The sequence below is a fragment of the Eptatretus burgeri genome, chromosome 5 (genome assembly GCF_056783735.1).
Source record: "Eptatretus burgeri isolate ZD-2024b chromosome 5, Ebu_testis_v1, whole genome shotgun sequence".
NCBI lineage: Eukaryota > Metazoa > Chordata > Myxini > Myxiniformes > Myxinidae > Eptatretus > Eptatretus burgeri.
In genome coordinates this window covers 5,794,039-5,814,340 of record NC_140965.1, presented here as the reverse complement: position 1 = coordinate 5,814,340, position 20,302 = coordinate 5,794,039, and the positions used below count along the sequence as shown (strand labels likewise).

Sequence of the window (20,302 nt, the reverse complement as noted above, 5' to 3'; positions counted from 1 at the left end):
CGTGAGGGATTTCAATCCAAGCATGGAACCATCGTGAGGGATTTCAATCCAAACATGGAACCATCGTGAGAGATTTCAATCCAAACATGTATCCATCTTGAGGGACTTCAATCCAAACATGGAACCATCTTGAAGGATTTCAATCCAAACATGGATCCATCTTGAGGGATTTCAATCCAAACATGGATCCATCTTGAGGGATCTAAATCCAATCATGGAACCATCTTGAGGTATTTCAATCCAAACATGTATTCATCTTGAGGGACTTCAATCCAAACATGTATCCATCTTGAGGGACTTCAATCCAAACATGTATCCATCTTGAGGGATTTAAATACAAATATGTATCCATCTTGAGAGATTTAAATAGAAAAGAAAACGAAGTTGAGATAAACGTTGTTTCTTCCAGGTTTTAAAACCAGTTGTTTGTATCGATAATGCGCAAATGAGCGATAGAAATGAAATTTCGACTCTGCATCGGGATTTATGACTTTGCCCAGAATAACACGAACATACCGTTGTGTCCAAAATTGCTTCTCAAACTGGCTCAACACAGACAGAGCCCCAAACAATGAATGTTGCAGACAAAGTCACGAACAGTGTTTGTTGAAGACAAAGACCCGAACAATGGTTGTTGCAGGCAAAGACCCGAACAATGGTTGTTGCAGGCAAAGACCCGAACAATGGTTGTTGCAGGCAAAGCCCCGAACAATGGTTGCTGCACGCAAAGCCCCGAACAATGGTTGTCGCAGGCAAAGCTCCGAACAATGGTTGTTGCAGGCAAAGCCCCGAACAATGGTTGGGAAACTGATAATGAAGAAGTGGTAGTCACAGGTGAACACTTGTGGTTGTTTATCCGTCGATCATTTCCTTTGCTTTGTCTCTCTTCACGAAAAGGTTTGCATCAGTTTTAGGGCTTGTCGGGTCGTCGTGAACACTGTACGTTTAACGCCTTTAGCTTTGTGCAATCTGAGACGTCGATTCAAAAGGAAATCCCTGTGACGTCATAATGTTCCAAACTCACCTCACATTTTATCATTCACCATAATTTTATTCCGAGAATGTTTCAGAGGTACAACGGTTCATCAGACATTGAAACATCACAGACAATAACAAGCCATAATGGTCCCTGCTGCCGCTGGTGTGTTTCTCGAATGATAAGGTCGTTTTAATCTGCAATTCATGAGGATGAGCCATTGCAGGTGAGTCTGGAATCTTGGTCAAACCGAGATCGCAGACAAAATGTCGAGAGTGCAACATGCACGCCATGACAGGTGATTACATGGACATTAGGAGTCTGTCCTCTTTTAGGGTTAAGTTTAACTGGCCTCGCTCCAACTGTCTGCAGGTATGACGTCAACCCTGCCCTGCCGCCATTGTTTACTCCAATGACCGTCGCTGGGAAACCGGTTGTTCACATGGAAACAGATTTAGGGTACGTAAGAGAAAGTGGATACGGGAGTGTTGAGTGCATCACCAAGCTGGGGCTGCATGTAAGCAGCATGGCGATCGGCGAAGCAAACTCTGACACTTGCGGAGAAACTGTACATTAGGGACAGCACGTGCAATCAGTTGTTAAACATCATGTGGCCATGAAAAAGGAACCAGAGAGGAAAGATGGGTGTTCAAGACAAGTAGCTGTGATAGACACGAAATTATTCTCATGAAGGAGACAAGGTTTTCTCCAATCTCACTGCAGATGAGCTGGTGGACCTTCAGCCCTCTATCCGGCCTTAACCTCAAGTCTTCTGTCCCTCTTCCAGCCTGTCTAAGCCACACCACATGCATTCATCCAGTAATCCATTCCTCACATCACCTCCTTTTCCCACTAACTCCAAGCTTTCTTCATACCTCCATACCTCTGACACCTTTTATCCCATCCCATCTCACCTCATATACCTGGCCTATCGGCTCTACCTTGTCTATTTTCGCAAATACTGTCCCATGGTCGGGAAAATAAAACATTTTCTTATTAATGCTATCCTACCACTACTACTACAACAGCCTCGATTATTCCCACCTACTTATGGTTTGCTTTTGTTTTTTGGCCCAAGTCGTTCACAAACCAACTGACCAGGTCTGACGTTCACCTGAAGGTGATTTGGCCAGGAATTTGTCATTTGTTCAGGTTGCCGGGGATAACTTGCCCGCTCTTTCATGAAAGACCGTCGGCCCTATAACGACTATCAACTAAGGAGACCAGATGGGACAGCTGGCTTAACATACATCCGAGGCAAAAGACTACCTGCTACACACCAACCCGACAGTTTATTATAGCCAGGTTGGGAATCGAACCCAGGCTCAACAACTCATAGGTAAGCACCATCACCTCTGCACTATTCTGTCAGCCTCGTAGTGGTCACATGATATGTGGAAATAATCAAAGATGACTAGTTATGATGAGTGGAGTGGTTGTTTGTCCAGGCAGACCATTTTACACAAAGACGAGTCCAACGCCAGGCAAACTACCGGTTCACTACACAGTAGGCCGACAAAACATGCCAGAGACCATATACATTTTATAATTCCATTGTTTTAATCACACGTGAACACTGAAGCTTGATACACACACAAACAGTGTTTGAAATTGTTTAAATCACACATTAACGTGGTATGTTCCAGTCAAAAACACCACACGGATAATGGATGAATAGAATGAATCGGAATGTTATTCGCATCACGCACAGGGAAAAAAACTCCAAACAACATGTTGCTCAGCTTGACATCATGGAAACCAAGGTCTTCAAGATCATTGGTATCTACCACGATGAAGCTGAGTCAGGCCAGGTGTTGGCTTTATGGTTAAAGTGGCTGGCTGAAGATCGATGTTAGGGTCTCGAGTTTCAAGCCCCTGTCGTGATATTGAATTAACATCAGATGGGTTGACTCAGCCTGTCATCCTTCTGAGGTTGGCAAAATGAGTATCAACTTACTGGTAACAGGGGGGCTCTGCATCAGTGGCACAGCCATGCCCCTATAAAATGAACCAGCCAAGCAGCCATAAGCTGAAAAACGAATAAATAAATAAATAAGCTGAGTCTATGGGTCGATCATTCCCCCATTGCAGACAGGTCTGTGACCTCTCTGTCTTCTATCTCTTTCCCTTCTGCTCTAACTCCCTCTTCCCCTTTCTGGTGAAACTATCCATATCCAGAATCACTGCTCACCTACACTCACTCATTCCTCCTTTCTCCTGCCTGTCTCTTCAATCTTATTCATCCCTCCAGATGATCATCACCATCCCAGGAGATCTGTCATCCACTGCAGCCATGGTCCTTTCTACTTCCATTAACCCTCCCAAAGTCCACCTATTTCAGGTTTCTTGCCAAGTTGGACTTCTGGTTCTGGGTTTGGAGCGTCCACAGGTCTCTCTGCTGACTTTCTCAAAGTTAAGTTTCCGGTTGTTATCTGTCCCGTTTAAACTGTTTATTTTCTCACCCACATGTTTCTGTGTTCCGAGTTCAGTTTTGTTTCAAAAATCGTGCTATTTTGTGAGTTTTCGTCGACCTTGTCTTACCGGGTTCCTTGAGGCTTCCTTTTCGTTTTATTCCGTTTTTGTTTTCGTTTTCCATCCTTCCCCTCTCGGTGTACGATTGTGTTTATTTGTATTCTCTCCCGATTACCATCTATTCCTATTTTTCCCACTTTCCCAACGTCCCCCATCCCTCACAATCTTAACATTCTGTTTGTTGTCTTAAATCCAAAACAAAGAAAAGACAAAAAAACTACCTTTCTCCCTGCACACCAACGAGTCCCGATCCTTCTTCTTCTTATTATTCTTATTCTTCTTCTTCTTCTCCCTCCTGCCGGCACACCATCTTTATTCCACTGAGCTGACCCTCTCTCGCCATTACCTTCACAATTTCTTCCTGCAACCTTCCATTCCCGAATCTTACCTATTCTTCAAAAATCAGTAATCTTCCTTGTATTCTTTCGATCGCTACACCTCCTGTAACCACATGTCTCTGTCTGTCTGTCTGTCTGTCGTACTTTTCATCAACCCAGCAGCTTCATACTGCATTTACCATTCCAAATTCACCACACACTTCCACGATTTTACTTCAGCCTTCCCTTTTCCGAATGTTACGCAATCCTTATTTAAAATAAATAAATTCACTTTTGACGATACACCTCCCTTTGCCACGTGCTTCTCCTGTAACCACGTGATCTGTTTCCACCCCCTGTGTTTACCGATCCAATTTCACCATTCACCTCTCGATTTTTTTTTCTACAACACTTCCATTACCTAATCTGATGAAAACTCTCTCAAACAATAATAATAAAAAACTATCTCTTGTAATGCTTCATCTTCCTCTTTCACATGTGGTATTCTTTACTGTATCATAATGCACCACTCTTCGACTATTTCAACAGACTGCTCTCAATTTGACCTCTCCTTCATACCTTGCCTAAAAAATCCAACTGTTACAGCGTTTCTTCTCTCCATTCTCTGAATTCACCTTCACTGCATCCATCAAGAAATGTGTTTAATCGCATTTATGAACTAAAACTTTAAAAAACCCCAGTTTGCGCTGAGTGTTCACTTTCCATCAACCATCTGTTTTTTTCAACTTCAGTGCCAACTCACCCTTCTCACCCTCACTCTCAAAGCAACCATCACACTCTTCTCCCTCCAAGCCTCCCTCTCACCTTTCTCCCTCAACTCTCCCCACTCACCCTTCTCCCACCATTCACCCCCTCACTCATCCTTCTCAAAGTTGCCCCCTCTCATCCAAAAAGTTACCTCCTTCCCCTGCCCTCTCACCTCCATCTTATCACTCCACCTCTTCAAATCCTCAACTGCCTTCTGCCCCCTCTCTTGCTCCCCCCTACTCCCCCAGCACTGAGAGCCTTTTCTCCTCCTAATCCGGCCCCTCCCCGAGCTATTCTGCAATCCCCCACACTCTTTCAACAACCCTCCTCGCGTCCCCCTCCTCCCTTGTCCTACCCCTCCCTCAAACCCCCTGCACCCAAATCCTCCTCCCCTCCCTCCTCATGAACAGTGTGGACCTCAAATATCCGGGGCCTTCGCTCAAACCTTTCAGATCTCTCCATACAGGTTGCCACTGACAAACCAGAAATAATCTGCCTCACAGAAACTTTCCTCCCTCAAGACGTCTCTGACTCCCAAGCATTTCTCCCTCTTTACTCCCTCCTCCGGTATGACAGACCTGAGCCTCGTCCTGGTGGAGGAGTTGCTCTCTTCATCAAAGACTCAATTCCTCACTCTCCATGCACTGCCCTCACTCCCCACACCCCCAGGAATACCTCTGGCTACGGCTTCCCCTCCACCCCCACCTCATGCTTATGTGTGTACTGTACCGTCCACCAAACAGTGATGACTCCATTTACACCTCACTGTCCGAAAACATGGACCAACTTCTATCTTCTCATCCAAACTCTCTCTTCCTCATATGTGGTGACTTCAATTGTCATCATGGCAGTTGGCTAGGTGTGGGTACCTCTCTCACCTGTCATGGCACTTCAGCAAAAGCTTTCTGCAACTCATTGGGACTGACTCAATCGGTCAATTTCCCGACCCAGATCTCAACCAACGGTACGCCATCTCTTCAGGATCTGATTTTGACAAATTTCCCTGAAAATATCTGCTGTTCTTCCTCCTCCACTCAAATCGGTTCTTCTGACCACGCCCTTGTCAAAATGGACATCTTTCTGGCTATTATCAGAGAACCACCTCAGCACCGTCGATTCTGGCATTTCACTCAAGGCAACTGGCAGGGTCTCCAAGCAGCCATCAAACTTATAGACTTGTCTCCTATCGCTACTTTCTCCAACATCAACTCATCCTGGGAATTCTTTCAAAGAAACTTGCTCTCCCTCATGCACAGATTTATCCACTCTTGTCTTCAGTTGTCCGACCCTTCCTCCCGCCCATGGTTCACTGAAGCTTGTGGCTGGCCTGAAACAACTTGCCTTTGCCTCATGGAAAGCAAACCCAACTGAGGGTAATCCCAGTTCCTTCCTGAAAGCTTGGAACAAGTGTGTATCTACCCTCAGGAGAGCCAGAAAGCAACATCTTTCTCATCTCAAGTCTGAACTCTCAAACCTCTCTCCCTCCTCCAAATCGTGGTGGTGTCTAATCAAATCTGTTTCTGGTGTATGTTCCCCCTTCATCCCCTCCCTTACCTCAAATGGCAGCACTGCTGATACCACACGTGAAAAAGCTGAATGCCTAAACTCGGTGTTTGCATCGAAATCTGTGTCCTAAACCCATCACTTTCTCTACCCACCTTAGCCAGTCACACCCAACTGTCCCTGGACTCTGTATCCTTTTCTCCTGACAAGGTGGAGAGCTTGCTGTCAAACCTCGACTCAGATTCTGCAACCAGTCCAGACGGCATCAGCCCACGTGTCCTAAACACCTGCTCCTCTGCTCTTGCTCACCATCTCTTTGTTCTATTCACCCTCTCATTTGCTCAAGGTCATCTGCCATCTGCTTGGAAATCAGCAAACATTACTGCCCTGCATAAAAAAGGTGCAAAAACAGATCCCTGCAACTGCAGACCAATAAGCCTTCTCCCAATCATCAGCAAGGATATGGAATCCATCATCGCTTCAGACATCAAATCCTTCCTCTTCTCCAATGGCTTGATTTCCGATCATCAATTTGCTTTCAGACCAGGTCACTCTACCCTGGATATGCTGCTTTTCCTCTCCCAACAATGGATGGAGGTCCTCAATGCCAGACATGAAATCAGAGCCATATCCCAAGACATGTCATGTGCTTTTGACACGGTCTGGCACCCTGCCCTGCTCACAAAACTCTCTTCCTATGGTATCCAAGGCCATCTCCACTCATGGCTCACAGACTTCCTCTCCTGTCGCAGTCACCGTGTGGCCCTAAATGGAGTTCTTTCATCCCCTCTTCCTGTCCAGGCTGTAGTTCCTCAAGGTAACATTATCGGCCCTGCTCTTTTTCTGCTTTTCATCAATGATCTATCCGACTCTGGAAAATCCTTTTATCTCTTTGCTGATGACTCCACCCTCTCCCGTACCATCTATCATTCCTCAGACCGGCATGCAGCAGCTTCTTCGCTCACTGCAGATCTGGGTAAAATCACAAACTGGTCCAACACTTGAAACATGTCTTTCAATCCGGACAAATCTCACACGCTCACTATGTCCCTCCGAAAGGACCGTTTAGAACCCCCCCCCACCATCCACTTTCTCAACAATCCTCTGGAAGTAGTCCTTTCTTTCAAGCTTCTGAGTCTCACTATCTGCCATGATCCTTCCTTGGAAAGCCACATTTCCAACCTGGCTTCCAAAGCCAGTCGCCGACTGGGAATCCTCCATCGTGCAAAGTCCTCCCTCGGCCTACCTGATCTCCTGACCACTTACAAAGCTTTCGTCAACAGACTGATGGAGTGCTGCTCTCCCCTCAGGGCTGGTGCTCCTGCCTCCCACCTTTCTCGGTTTCACGGCATGGAAACCAAGGCATTTCGGATCATTGGCATCTCCCACGATGAAGCCAAGTCTTTGGGCCTCTCACTCTCTCACTGCAGGCAGGTTAGTGGTCTTTCTGTCTTCTACCATCTCCTCTCCAGTCTTGCCCCCCCCCCATTCTCTCTGCGATTTGTCCCCACCACATTTCCACAAGGTCCGCCAACAACCCCCTTCTGGTAAAACTAGCAAAATCACGAATCACTGCTCACCTTCACTCTTTCATTCCTTTTAATCTGCCTTTGGAATAAACTCCCTCACTCTATTCAATCCCATTCTTCCCTCCAGGCCTTCAAAACAGCTGTTCACCACCACCTCTCATCATCCCCCATCCAAATCCTCGATATTTCCTACCCCCGATAATCCACTCAAGCCCACCTCCTTCAAATTCCCTGCTTTCCTTTCTGAAAGTCCCTGTAGTGTCCATCTTGTATACCCCGTGTTCTCCGCCCCATCCCTCTCCCTTCCACACATCTCCTAATGTCTCTGTTCCCCACCATTTTGTCCTTCCCTCTCCTGACCCTCTTGTCTCATGCCCCCCCCCCCTTGCTGTGCGTTGTGTGTAAACTCGCATACGAGCCTCGACAAGGTATACAAAAAAAAGTTCCTTCCCTCCTCCCACTCTTCATTTGTTTTATTCTCAATTTTTGTTCCATTTATGCTCCTTCCCCAGTTTTCCCGTCCTATTCTGTGATTGAGTTTGCGGGTGTATCCATCTTGTTCACTCCCGTGTCCTTCTCCCCAAGCCTTCATTCTTCTCCACGTCCATTATTCCTCAATGTCTCCCTCCATTTTGTGCCCCTCTATCCCCTGCACCCTCATTCTAATGCTATTTTTAATTGTTTTTTCCTGGTACGTTCTTCGTTCTACCTCTTTTATGAGCCTCGACTCTGTATGCAAAAAATATTTCTTGTGAAAACGTTTTTCCTTCAAAACTGGCCTGGACTTTGTCGGCCGAAGTATGGGGTTCGATGGATTATTATACATTGCAGCCCTCCTTCAGAGGTAGCTGTAATCACTACATTTGTTGAGCTACTGATCACATTGTGACATCAAATAGGGATCGAGGAAGTTTGGATGATTTTCCGTTCACCTGCCTTCCTTTGTCCCCCTTTCAGATGCAGATATACACGTCTCCTTTCATGCTCCAACCTCAAGTCCTTCAAGACCGAAGGCCAATATCATGTCATCTCTCGTCTCCGACACTGACTGACCCGTGAGCTTTTCGATCCTTATTTACTTCTGTCTACAACTTTGTCTGTCCCCCATCCCCCAACCCCCATTTCCATCACAACTACCGTGCTTCTCTTCCATGAGCCTCAACCTGTGTAATATAAAAATGAACAAACAATGCACACAATGGTCATTCCTCGTGTTAAGATGCTTTGTTGGTTTGTTCTAAAAGCAGTAAATTTTGTAATTCTTTGAAGTATTTTTTATCATCATCCCTCGATGACCACATTCTTCCTTACATTCACAATATCCATTCATTTTCCTCAAGAAGAATCCATTCCTCTTCTTCTTCTTCTTCTTATTATTATTATTCTCCTCCTCATCCGATGGGCATTCTGTCATCCTGTCAATGTGGCAACTCAACTGACCGCATGCCACATGGCGATTTGCTTCCGGGGGTTGCTCACCATTTCCTGCCAGTGTTTGGCACCGAGGCCAGAGGCCCGTGCACTGACCGAGCAGCGACCCACGGCAGAGGCCTGTCCGGCCTGTTCGAAGCTCACCAGTATAAGCTCGAGAGCTACGCTGCCGAGGTGGTCCAGGGGAACCTCAAACATGATCACCTCGTTCCACACTGGACTCAGCTTGCATCGCACTCGCTTTGTCTGCTTCTTCTTGAGGCGCGTACTCTGATGCCACAGCGTCAGTTTCACCGAAAGATCTGTGCAAAGACGACAAATGTGTTTGAATAACCATTGTTATTTGTAGTCATAACTATAGTGGGGTAAGGTTTGGGGAATGTAAATATGGCAGCCTGATCTGCCCCGTTCTCCTTCCCTTCCGTCCCCTCTTCTGATCATCAAACTTTCTCTTACTTTTGTCATTTTCATTTTCTCTATTTTATCGTAAATCCCCAACCCCTCTCTCCCCACCCTCATTCATTCATTGAAGGATTTTTTTTTCTTCTTTTCTTCAGCCCTGAGGTCAGCATCTAAATCTCCTTCCTCTCACCACAAATAATTTTTGATTCGCTGACATTTCTCCACCCTCTTTTATTTACCAGAGTCCAGGTATTTGTGGCCGTGATCATAAGCAAGGAGCCTCGTCTTCCAAGCTATATATTGGGATACAACATATTGTTATGGATCTGGAAAGCATATGCATTCGAACATACAGATGTCCCAAGAGTCAGTTATTCCGCTAAGTACATGTGAGACAGGTCCCTTCCTTTTGTCTCGTGGGAGAATCAAAGGTGTGCGTTGCGATGTCCTTTCAGGTTGGTTTTTACATCTAACGACCATCCAACAAACCATCTAACGACCATCAAACAAACCATCCAACGAACCCTCCAACGATCATCCAACAGACCGTCCAACAACCAACCACGGTACATTCCAGCGCTTGCAACCCTCGCCTCGCTGGCCACAGCATACGGGGCAAAAACGTCCAGTCTGCCGTTCCTTTGCGCTTCTACAAATGTTCCTTTTCAACGTTGGATCTTCCCCTTGATGAGTCCACACGCGTGGAGGGGGGGGGCGGGCCTCCCGGTTTGGCTGAGGCACCGCCCAGAAAGGGTGGACCCCATGAAGACCCTGTCCAATCAGGGTGGACGGTGACGTCTGTTTCACTGAGCCCCCGCCCCGTTCGGAGAGGTCCATAAAAATACGACGCGATCCTCAGAGTAAGTTTTTTGGAGGAGTTGAGTTGGTTAGTGTGCGTCATGCAGTTTGAGCTGGAGTCTGGGGCGTTCGAGTGGAGTTCTGCATTTGGCAGGCGTTCGTTGGAGTTTTCCTGGGTCCCGTCCGCGACCCTTATCTCCGCCCTGGGACTCCGACTGCTCCGCTCGGGTTCCTCCATGGGCACGAGCCCCACGCGTGTGACTGTGGGCCAAGCTGCGCGACCATTAGCAGGTGCCGCACCGCGGAGCACCCCCTGCCTTCAACGTGCAGGTACCCAAGCAAACTGCGACCCCCAGCTCGTCTCTCCCTCTCTGGCTGCAGGGGTCTTTTAATAAATCATCTGAGTGTGCGTCTGAGTGTGTGGGCCCGTCTTGTAAGTAGAAACTGTTTAAGTGTTTTTGAACGTTGTAAATTCTTGCTTGTATATTCCGCGATAAGTCTTGCTCTGTCTTTATTGTATATAAATTACTGAAGAAATGTTCCCAGTTCATTTCCGTCCTTTCTTTCATTGGTCCAGCATGGTTCGGATCTGAGTTTTAGTCGGGTTTTTATACCCGATAATCCGTTCATTCTAGCCGGTATGACCTTGGCAGATTCGCTCACTGCATCCGAACCGGGAAGGTAGTTGGTAGTTGGTAGTCGGTAGAGTGGTCCGGTTTGGGCAAGGCGTACTGAGGGCGTGGTTCTCTGGTAGACAACACCGCGTAGTTAATTAGGTAAATTGGTTCTAGACAAAAAGACCCTACGCTACGCAGTGGAGGTATTGGCATCCACGGTCGGTTAAGCGACCCGCCGCCTCACGGAATTATCCGAGAGGGACGGCCTCCAATTCCGGAGAGTCTGGTGGTCGTTCTCGCCACCGGACTCCGGCCCGCAACAATATGTTTGACTGCAGGTGTGACAGCCAGCTGAACATCCCCACCAAAATAACTTGTGCTCGAAAATGCAGGCCCCCATTGTTGGGATTAGACCCCTTGAAGGATCAAGCCCAGAACCATGTAGCCCATAGATAAGCAAATCCCCCTTTCTCCCCCCCCTCCCCCTAACGATCTATCAATCTTCAGAGACATAGCTGGGTGGGAGCTGGGGATCAGACAATAAACTGATTTTCTCAAAAAACACTTATTCTGTGATCGTTGGATCGTTTTTTTTAAATCTTAGTTGTTGGATTAACAGTCTCCCTCTGCCCAGTGAGTTAGCTTACCAACACAATCGAGACAACCTACCCCCTTCCCCTCCCACCTCCCCTCCCCCCCCCCCCCACACACACCATTTTTGAAAATGCTGGCTACAACCCATATCATGAACCCCCTTCGCTCCCACATGCTGCAATTGCTGAACGAGACATCTGGCGAAGCAAGAAGCATGTTTTTGCATGTCATTTACCAGCACAATCCTTCAACATCTTTGAGCAGAGGTTTCTGGCTTTCATTATGACAACTACCAGGCGATTGGCAGTGGGTAAATAGCCGATGGCGAATAACAGCTCCCCCATGTCCACGTTTCCACCCTGGAGAGACACAAAGCCACCAACGAATCACAATCAAATGCAAATCATTCGTAACCCTACACTACCCATCTTCAAATATGTTGCACAACCAAAAAACACTTAGAAATCGTAACTCTGAATAGACTCCACAACAAAGCACGCATCAAATGTGCCAAGCCGTGTGGTCTCCTAGAACACAACCACATTATTTGGCATGCGGATTACATTTAACATCCAAACAAGAATGCATCAAAGGTAGGATGTTTTAATCGCAATTTTTTATGAGTAGGAAAGCAAATAAAACACGAAAAAGAGCAGATTGCAGACCCTCGCCTGGACTCGTTTTGTGTAATGTATTTTGTGTGCTGGTGTGTTTCGTAATTAACAAGACATAACTCGAACTACCACTTTATACCTGAGGGCAGTGATCATCGGGTACCAAGACGTCTCGCTTTGATTCAACCTTGCTTTGATCGGACACCTGACCCTGACCCATGATATTGTTTTTTTTTTACTATTATTCAATTTAATTTAGAATGGGATTAAAATAATTTCAAATTAAATGGAAGACCAAATCGGTGCAGTCCTTCATCGGAGTAATCAGAAGGAACCCAAACAAGCAAAAAGCGAAGATGAAGTCATGATCAGGAACCTGGATAGGATTCGGGTTTCAGCTGCTACTCCTCTACCCTCAAACCCATCCGGGCACAGCCAAGTGAACCTTATTCAACAAAAAAAACCAGAACCCAGATCACAAAAATTCAATATTTCTGGCTTCCACACCATGTGTCCGATCAGGTTGAAATTTAAAGCATATATTCCCCATCACTACTCGATCATAATTGTGAAGTTTCAGGTCAATTGTTGAAGCAGTTCAAGAGAAAGGTTTTCTAAAAGGTTTTTGCTCAATCCAACATGGCTGCCAGACCATGTGACTTGTCAATTATGCGTGAATACCCTGGTATCCCCAAGGCCTGGGGAACATTTGTGTGAAGTTTCCCTTCGATCTATCCAGCTGTTCTGGAGAAGATTTTTTTATTGGTTTTAGGGTATATCCAAATGGATGCCAAACCATGTGACCTATGATGTCATATGTGTGAACGTTTTGTTCCTCCAGGATAGGCGGTCATACGTGTAAAGTTTCGCCTCGATCTGTTCAGCCACTTCAGAGAAGAAGATTTTTGAAGGTTGAAACAAAAACAATATGACTGCCGAACCACGTGACCGATGACGTCATCTTTTTTTTTTCTGTGGACCATTTTATCCCTAGATGACCCTCAAAAAATTTCACACTGATCAGATGTAGCGTTCTACATCTGCAATTATGATGTCATAACGAAGGCACCTATGACATCATAAAAATCGCACATTCCCCATGAGTACTTGCCATGTGCCAAGTTTCAATTTTTCCCTTGGTGCAGTTTCAGAGCTGGAGTTCCAAAGTTTTTCCATATTTCCAACATGGCTGCCACACCATGTGACCTATGATGTCATAAATATCAACAAAACATTCTACATGAGGAGTCGCTCTTCTGGTGAAAACTTCTTAATTCGACAAGCGGTTGCAAAGAAAAACACTAAAGTTCTGTGCAGACAAACAAACAAACAGACACAAATGCAATCCCTCTCCTCCGAGAAAAGGAACTGGAGAGTTCATAGAACACTTGCCCAACACAGTGTTGAAATATATACTGTGGTGGTGATGGTGGTCGTATGGCAACTTAGCTGCCGGGGTAGCTATCATTTCTTGAAGCACGACTGTGTCGCTGATGCAGTGCCCCTCTACCAGTACACACATTGGAACTGGTACTCATTTTGCCGACCTCAGAAGGATGACAGGCTGAGTCAACCCCCTGGTGTATTCATTCAGTGGCCGACGGGGCTTGAACTCAGGACCCTAGGATCCCAAGCCATCACCCTAACCACTGAGCCAACACCAGGCTACATATATACTGTAATTCAATTTAAATAAAATAATGATTTTATTGGTGGTATAAAACAAATTCAGGAAGTTTACCGCCGTTGTGCAGTGTCTTATACAGTATACACACCCTATTTAACATGTCCAAGTACTGCAAAACTTGAGGTTTTTGGAAACGATAATAAGGTGATTTATGGTCTACACTGTTCAAGTATGTAATTGAATTGAAATAAAATAAAAATGTTAAAGGTTGGTTTGGGAAATTTATTCAGGAAGTTTACTGCTGTTGATACGTCTTTTGCACCACCGTATACAACAACGCTACATTAATTATTCGTGCCTGTTGTTTGTGTCCTTTATGACATCCTTAAAACCAGTAAGTTTCCTGGTTGGCATGATTTTCAATTCTGTTTGACTGCCAGACAGACAGACAGAGTAAAAGTATCATCTCACTACTCTTTGCACATGCACAATTGGGAAGACTTTAGAGCCAAAGTACTGTGAAACTACAGGTTTGTTTTTCGATTTATCGTGCGGTTCGTGTTCAAAATATAACATTCAATTGAAATCAAGTTGTTCCTTGATCATAAACTGATGTTTGTAGATAGATGGACAGACAGACAGAAGTGAACCAATTGCTTAACCCTGCTTTTCGTTTTGTATGCATGGGGTAGCAATCAATACAAACCTTCTCAGGGGCTGTGAGCTGCCACCAGGTTGAGTGCCCTGATGTCAGGTTGACGTCTGCAAGACGAAAGCGAACATCCCCGATGAAGTTACAACGTGAGAATTTGTCGCAATCAAAGAGCGACAAGATGAGCGACCCTTCAGCTATCTCTGTAGAGGTGAGGTTGAAAGAAAATGACTCGTTCCAGGTGGGAGACAGGGTCTGCGTCTTGATACTGGTCTCAGCCTTGCGGCACAGTGCCCGTGTATGCAAGCTCATCACCACAAAGGGGTCACAGAATCCCATCTTGTCGGTCTTTGGTAGGCCAGAAGCTTGGGAAGTGGTGTCAGGAAGGGGATTCTTATTGGGATTGCATGATTTTCATGCCTTATTGTTTATATCTAGCACCAAAATAACTTTACATTCAGTGGCCTGCAAAAGTATTCAGCCCCCTCCAAGGTTTTCACATGTTGATGCCTCCTGAGCTTATTTCATGACGCTTTCAAATCAAACTTAATATGTGGAGTCTTCACAAACTACTCCACAGTGATGAAGCCAAAATTTTTTGGATAAAATGTGAATAAGTTCGATTAACATAGAAAATCAGATGATTCCCAGTTGCATAAGTTCACTTTCACCAAGACTGTGGGACAATCATTATTTAATTATGGTAAATGTCAAATATATATATATATATATATATATATATATATATATATATATATATATATATATATATATATATATATATATATGCAGTTTTGGAAAATTTAGCAACTGCCTGTGCATGTTCCTCTTCACCTTTTTGTTACGATCCATGTGAGCATGTAATTTCTGGGGATTTTAATATTATTATTAGTCATCGTGATATCAGGGATCTTATGAAAATGGGAACCAAATATTGGGAAGCAGCGATTCGGCCATCGAGTTGTATTAGATCTTCTATTGTTGATTCTGTTTCTGGTTTTGTTTGTAAAATGGATTCCTGTGAACATTCTGTGGTGGTAAGATAAGAAATGGAAAGGTATTTCTGGTGTGTGGTTTATGTGTGCGAGGGTGTGTGTGTTTTCTATTGGTGTGTGGGTTCCCATCGTGTGCTGCCTTTTTGGCTGCTTGTTGCGTCATTGGTTAGGGGTGTGGCGATGCCGCTGATGCAGTGCCCCTATTACCAATATACTGGTGCTCATTTCGCCGACCTCAGAAGGATGGCAGGCTGAGTCAACCCCCTGGTGTTAATTCAGTGGCTAATGGGACTCAAACTCAGGATCCCAAGCCACCGCCCTAACCGCAAAGCCAACACCAGGCTACGGGTGTGTGTGTATGTGTGCGTGCGTTTGCGCGTGCGTGCGTGTGTGTGTTTTCTTTTCATCCTCTATCTCTTTCTTACTTTTTCTTTTTCTTTGTCGATGGAGGGGTGAATCTTGCAAATGTTTTTTTATAAGATTCACTTGGCTAAGCCTAGATGGCTTTGAGGGGACAGTAGCAGCAGCCAAAACCCAAATCCCACCTGGGTTCCTCCTGATGACTCCATCTTTGCCTATTTGGGTTCCTCCTGATCCTCCAGTGCATGTATTCCTGACATGTACCATCCTTCAACTCAAACAGTGTTTACTTTGATCTCTTCAGTTATCAATAAAACAGTTAATTCGCAAACATTGTTTCTACATAATTCGTAATTCATCTAAGTATGGCATTATTGGAAGGGGGTAAATACTTTTGCAGGCCACTGTTGATATACAAAGCCATCAGTCATCAATAATGCATCAGTAAATACATCAATTTATTAATTGCTTGAATAGCTAAGCAACTAAATTAGCTTGTGATATATTCGTTTTGTTTATAGTTTTCCTGGTCTTACCTTCCATAACAACTATTTTCAATTCACTACAATCAGCATTGTACTGCAGAGCGAAGTGCAGTTTGCCTTTCGACTTCCGGATGCAATCATTTATGAACTTGTGCTGTTCCAATTGCGTCGATGGCACTGTGCGTTGTTCTGCAATCCAATCACATTTTGAATGAATACATTAGTTGACAGCCACAAAAGCAATATTCAAATGCATTTTTTTATATTTAGCCCACCCCCCTCCCCCACCGATCCTTTCAAATCCTATCCCCCCCCTTCCCTTCCAAATATGAGCCCCCATCCCAGTGTCAGCACTTGTCTGATCTGTCTAGCCTTGGTTTGAATCTTGGCCCAGCTTATCAACTGTCATCCCGGTGTTTTGCAGGCATGGCATTACATCATTGTGTGTGCCATCCCTCGGATGGACGTCAAACTGGGCGTCCCATCTGCCGGCATTAGTTGGTGGATGTTAAAGATCCCACGGTGTCCTTCGTGAAGAATAGGCGAGCTATCGCCGGCACATTGAACAAATTACAAATTCCTTCCCTGACTACCACTGGTAATGCAAGAGCAAACCACCCAGTGTAATCTTTGCCGTGAAGCTGTTTTGATAGTTTTGCTGATCATTAGAAAAGAATGTATATATTATACACACAGTACTATGCAAAAGTCTTGGGCAATCTTGAAAATAAACATTTTTTTTCTCACAATGGCACATTTTGATAAATAAAACATGTTATAATAATCACCTTTTATTAAAGAAACAAAATTAATTTTATTTTACCAAATTAACGGAAGAACATGTTAATGGATGAAAGTTCGATACTTGGTGTGACCAGGTTTTAAATCAAAACAGCAGATATCCGTTTTGAAATACTTTGATATAATTTCAGGAGAAATTCCATTATGAGATTGTTCCATTCAATATGCAATGTTTCCCATAATTAATCTTTTGATTTTGGTTATTTTTCCTTTTTGTTCCCGTTTAACTAATAAGTCTTCGGCCACCCTAGTTTTTTCACTAATTTGTAATTTCTCTCTTGTCGGTAATATAAGCCAGGACCATGCCCAAGATATCAAACTCGACGAGACTCAAAATAATAGTTTTACATCAAGAAATCAATTCCCAGAGAATTTACATCGCACAAAACGGGTATTTCCACAAAACAGAAGCATAATGAGACCGGAGAAGTTAAAGATAGAATATGGATTGGAAGGCCAAATAAACTCAGCCAAAAAGATGAACAATACTTAAAGATAATTTTCTTGGGAAAAAAATATATCAAGTTCTGAACTTACACAAGAACTGGCACAAACATCAGGGGTTTAAGTGGACTCATCTACTGTCAGAAAGTCTCATCAAAAGTGGTCTCAATGGGCAAGTTGCTGTAAAAAAAGTCCTTTTTTGAAAATAAAAAAATAAAAGGTAGCAAAAGCAAAAAAGGGAACAAAGGCAAGAGACTGAACTATGCCCAAGCGCACCAGAGTTGGGATGCTGATCAGTGGGGAAAGGTATTTTGAAATGACGAGTCAAAATTTGAAATTTTTGGAACAACTATAAAAAATTTGAAATTTTTGGAACAAGTTTGTCAAAAGGAAGGTTGGCGAGAAGTATATGGACATATCATATGTGTCTACAACTGACTGTGAGGCATGGTGGAAGTCCTGTTCAGGTTTAGGGGTGCATTTCTGCTGCTGCGATTTGGTGATAATTGAAGGAACAATGAATGCTGACAAGTCTGAAGACGACGATGGTTCACGAGCGGCATTTGACGATGTAGATTGTTTCAGAAGTCAAGGATGAGACAATGTGATAATGTTTGACCAAGTTATAAAAATGATCAACATGATGTGGTACGAGTGACAGGTTATTAGCTGCAAAATGTCGAAAACCCGGTTTCGTTCAACAATTTTAAAAATTTGACCTTTGCATAACCTTTAAAGGTCACAAAACAATGTTGTGGACATTAAAATAAGGAAACAGGAGGATACATGCTATAGCTTAATGGAGTTAGTTCGTCGAAGAAAGTCGAAAACCCTGTTCGATTCCCACAACTTTGAAAATTTGACCTTTGTGAACTTTAAAGGTCAAAGGTCAAGGATTATGACCTTTGGTGCAAAACTTCCTCTGGAACATTCCAGGAACAATATAACGTCATATAGGCTATATGGCATTTCACACTCATCGGATTATCCATACTTTGATGAAATCAGCGTAAAAACAAACTTGAAGGGGGCACCACGGGCAAGGTGTTCGAGATAGAGCAAAATGGTTTCAAGACTTTCGGTGGGCAATGACCTCAAGATTATGCATAAAAAATATTGTCATCCTAGCTCTCAAAGTTTGGGCGGTCGTATGATTTTTATGTCAAAATTCGAAATTTTCTAAGTTCTTGACCTTGTGACCTTGACCTTGGGACAAAAATGAAAAATCGAACTCTGTGGAGCTATGCAGGTGCCATTGGGCTAACCAAATACCGAAACCCCTGTCAGATTCGACAAAACCGCTAGGAGAAGATGCAAATTGAAATCAGCTACCCCCTAAAAACACGTTTTTTGGGCGTGGCTCCGCCCATAATGGGCGCACCAAGCCCATTTTCAGGAAAACACAACTAGATCATGATATAAACCTCCCACCAAAATTTTGTCAGGATCGGATCAAGACCCACGGAGCTATGCTTGGGACAGACAGACATACAGACAGACAGACAGACAGACACACAACAATAACGAATATAGTGGTCACTTATTTTTTTCTTGAAAATATTTTTTCGTGAGCCAACAAGTGCAAGCAGATCCTAATCCCAAGGTGGCCCAAGACTATTTCACAGTACTGTGCAATATATATATATATGTGTGTGTGTGTGTGTGTGTGTGTGTGTGTGTGTGTGTGTGTGTGTGTGTGTGTGTGTGTGTGTGTGTGTGTGTGTGTGTGTGTGTGTGTGTGTGTGTGTGTGTGTGTGTGTGTGTGTGTGTGTGTGTGTGTGTGTGTGTGTGTGTGCGCGCGTCCTCCATAACTCCAAGACCATGAAAGATTGCAGTCTGAAACTTTGCATGCATACTAAGAAAACTCCAAGGAAGTACATGAGTGAAATATAGGTATTTGGGTTAATTGAAACCCCTCCTTTTGAAGATAATTAATGTCCTTATTTAGTTATATCCTTTATCAGGCGCATCCACGGCCAGTTCGCTCTCTATGGGGTCTTAAGGCATTTCCTGGGTAACCTCGCTGGGGTTTGAAGCCGCCATGTTTTTTGGCCTGCTCAACCATACCTTGACTTGGAACAGGCTGCAACAATTTCTTAACGATAGTTTTTTTTCCACTTTCCTTATATTATCGAATGCCTTTTCATCATGGCTACGAATCGCTGTAAACATCGCTTTTGTAAGTGCTATCGCTTTCAAATTAGGAGCTTGCAGCATTTTCATGCATTATTTGATGAAATTTTCCACGATCTACTCTCACGGGCTAATTAAAGTGTATCATTGAAATATTATTTTGGCTTTGAGGAACGGATATCATAAATTCATACAGACTAAATAAGTGTCGAAATCTGGAGTGAAATCTGATAATTTAAAGAAATAATGAGTCTTATAACAAAGCTGATATACCGATTTACATTGAAGCAAGCAAGGCTGTTACCTCCTTCTCCATATATACACAAGAAAATGTGTAATTTTCAAAGCATTAAAATTATCTTTGTCTACTGTTTGGAGAATTATATTGAGTGAAACAAAAAAATTAGGAATGTGCCAAAATTAACCAGCTTCATTGAGCTGGATGATTTAATGCATTCACTGCTCGACTCACACCCTGTCCCTTAGAGGGACTGCCTATCCATAGCATCTGCCAGATCTGTGTCTATATTTTTGGAGGTTTTGCGAGGTGCTCTACAGGGAATCGAAGCAAATCTGGTGAAAAACACGTTTTAATATAAAGTTATCATGTTTGCGTGGACTCGAACTGATGTACCATGTGACGCATGCACAGGCAAGCAGGCAAGGTGGCGGATTATCTGCAATGTTTATTTCACAAGCGATTAAACTTTGTGATGTCTCCAAC

The 20,302-nt window shown here is 44.0% G+C and overlaps 1 protein-coding gene across 4 annotated transcripts in view; it reads right to left on the bottom strand.

Annotated features, from left to right (window-relative positions):
- Nucleotides 1-2,513: 2,513 nt before the first annotated feature.
- Nucleotides 2,514-20,302, bottom strand: part of SYT13 (synaptotagmin 13) — a 31,299-nt gene continuing 13,510 nt past the window's right edge. For all 4 annotated transcript variants that reach the window (XM_085880556.1, XM_085880558.1, XM_085880555.1 and 1 more), the window contains 4 exons: nt 16,252-16,389; nt 14,415-14,725; nt 11,703-11,826; nt 2,514-9,358 (listed from right to left, as the gene is read on the bottom strand). In XM_085880556.1, coding sequence (XP_085736682.1) covers nt 9,057-9,358; nt 11,703-11,826; nt 14,415-14,725; nt 16,252-16,389 — 875 coding nt within the window. In that variant the 3' untranslated portion in view covers nt 2,514-9,056. The remainder of the gene's footprint in view (nt 9,359-11,702; nt 11,827-14,414; nt 14,726-16,251; nt 16,390-20,302) is intronic.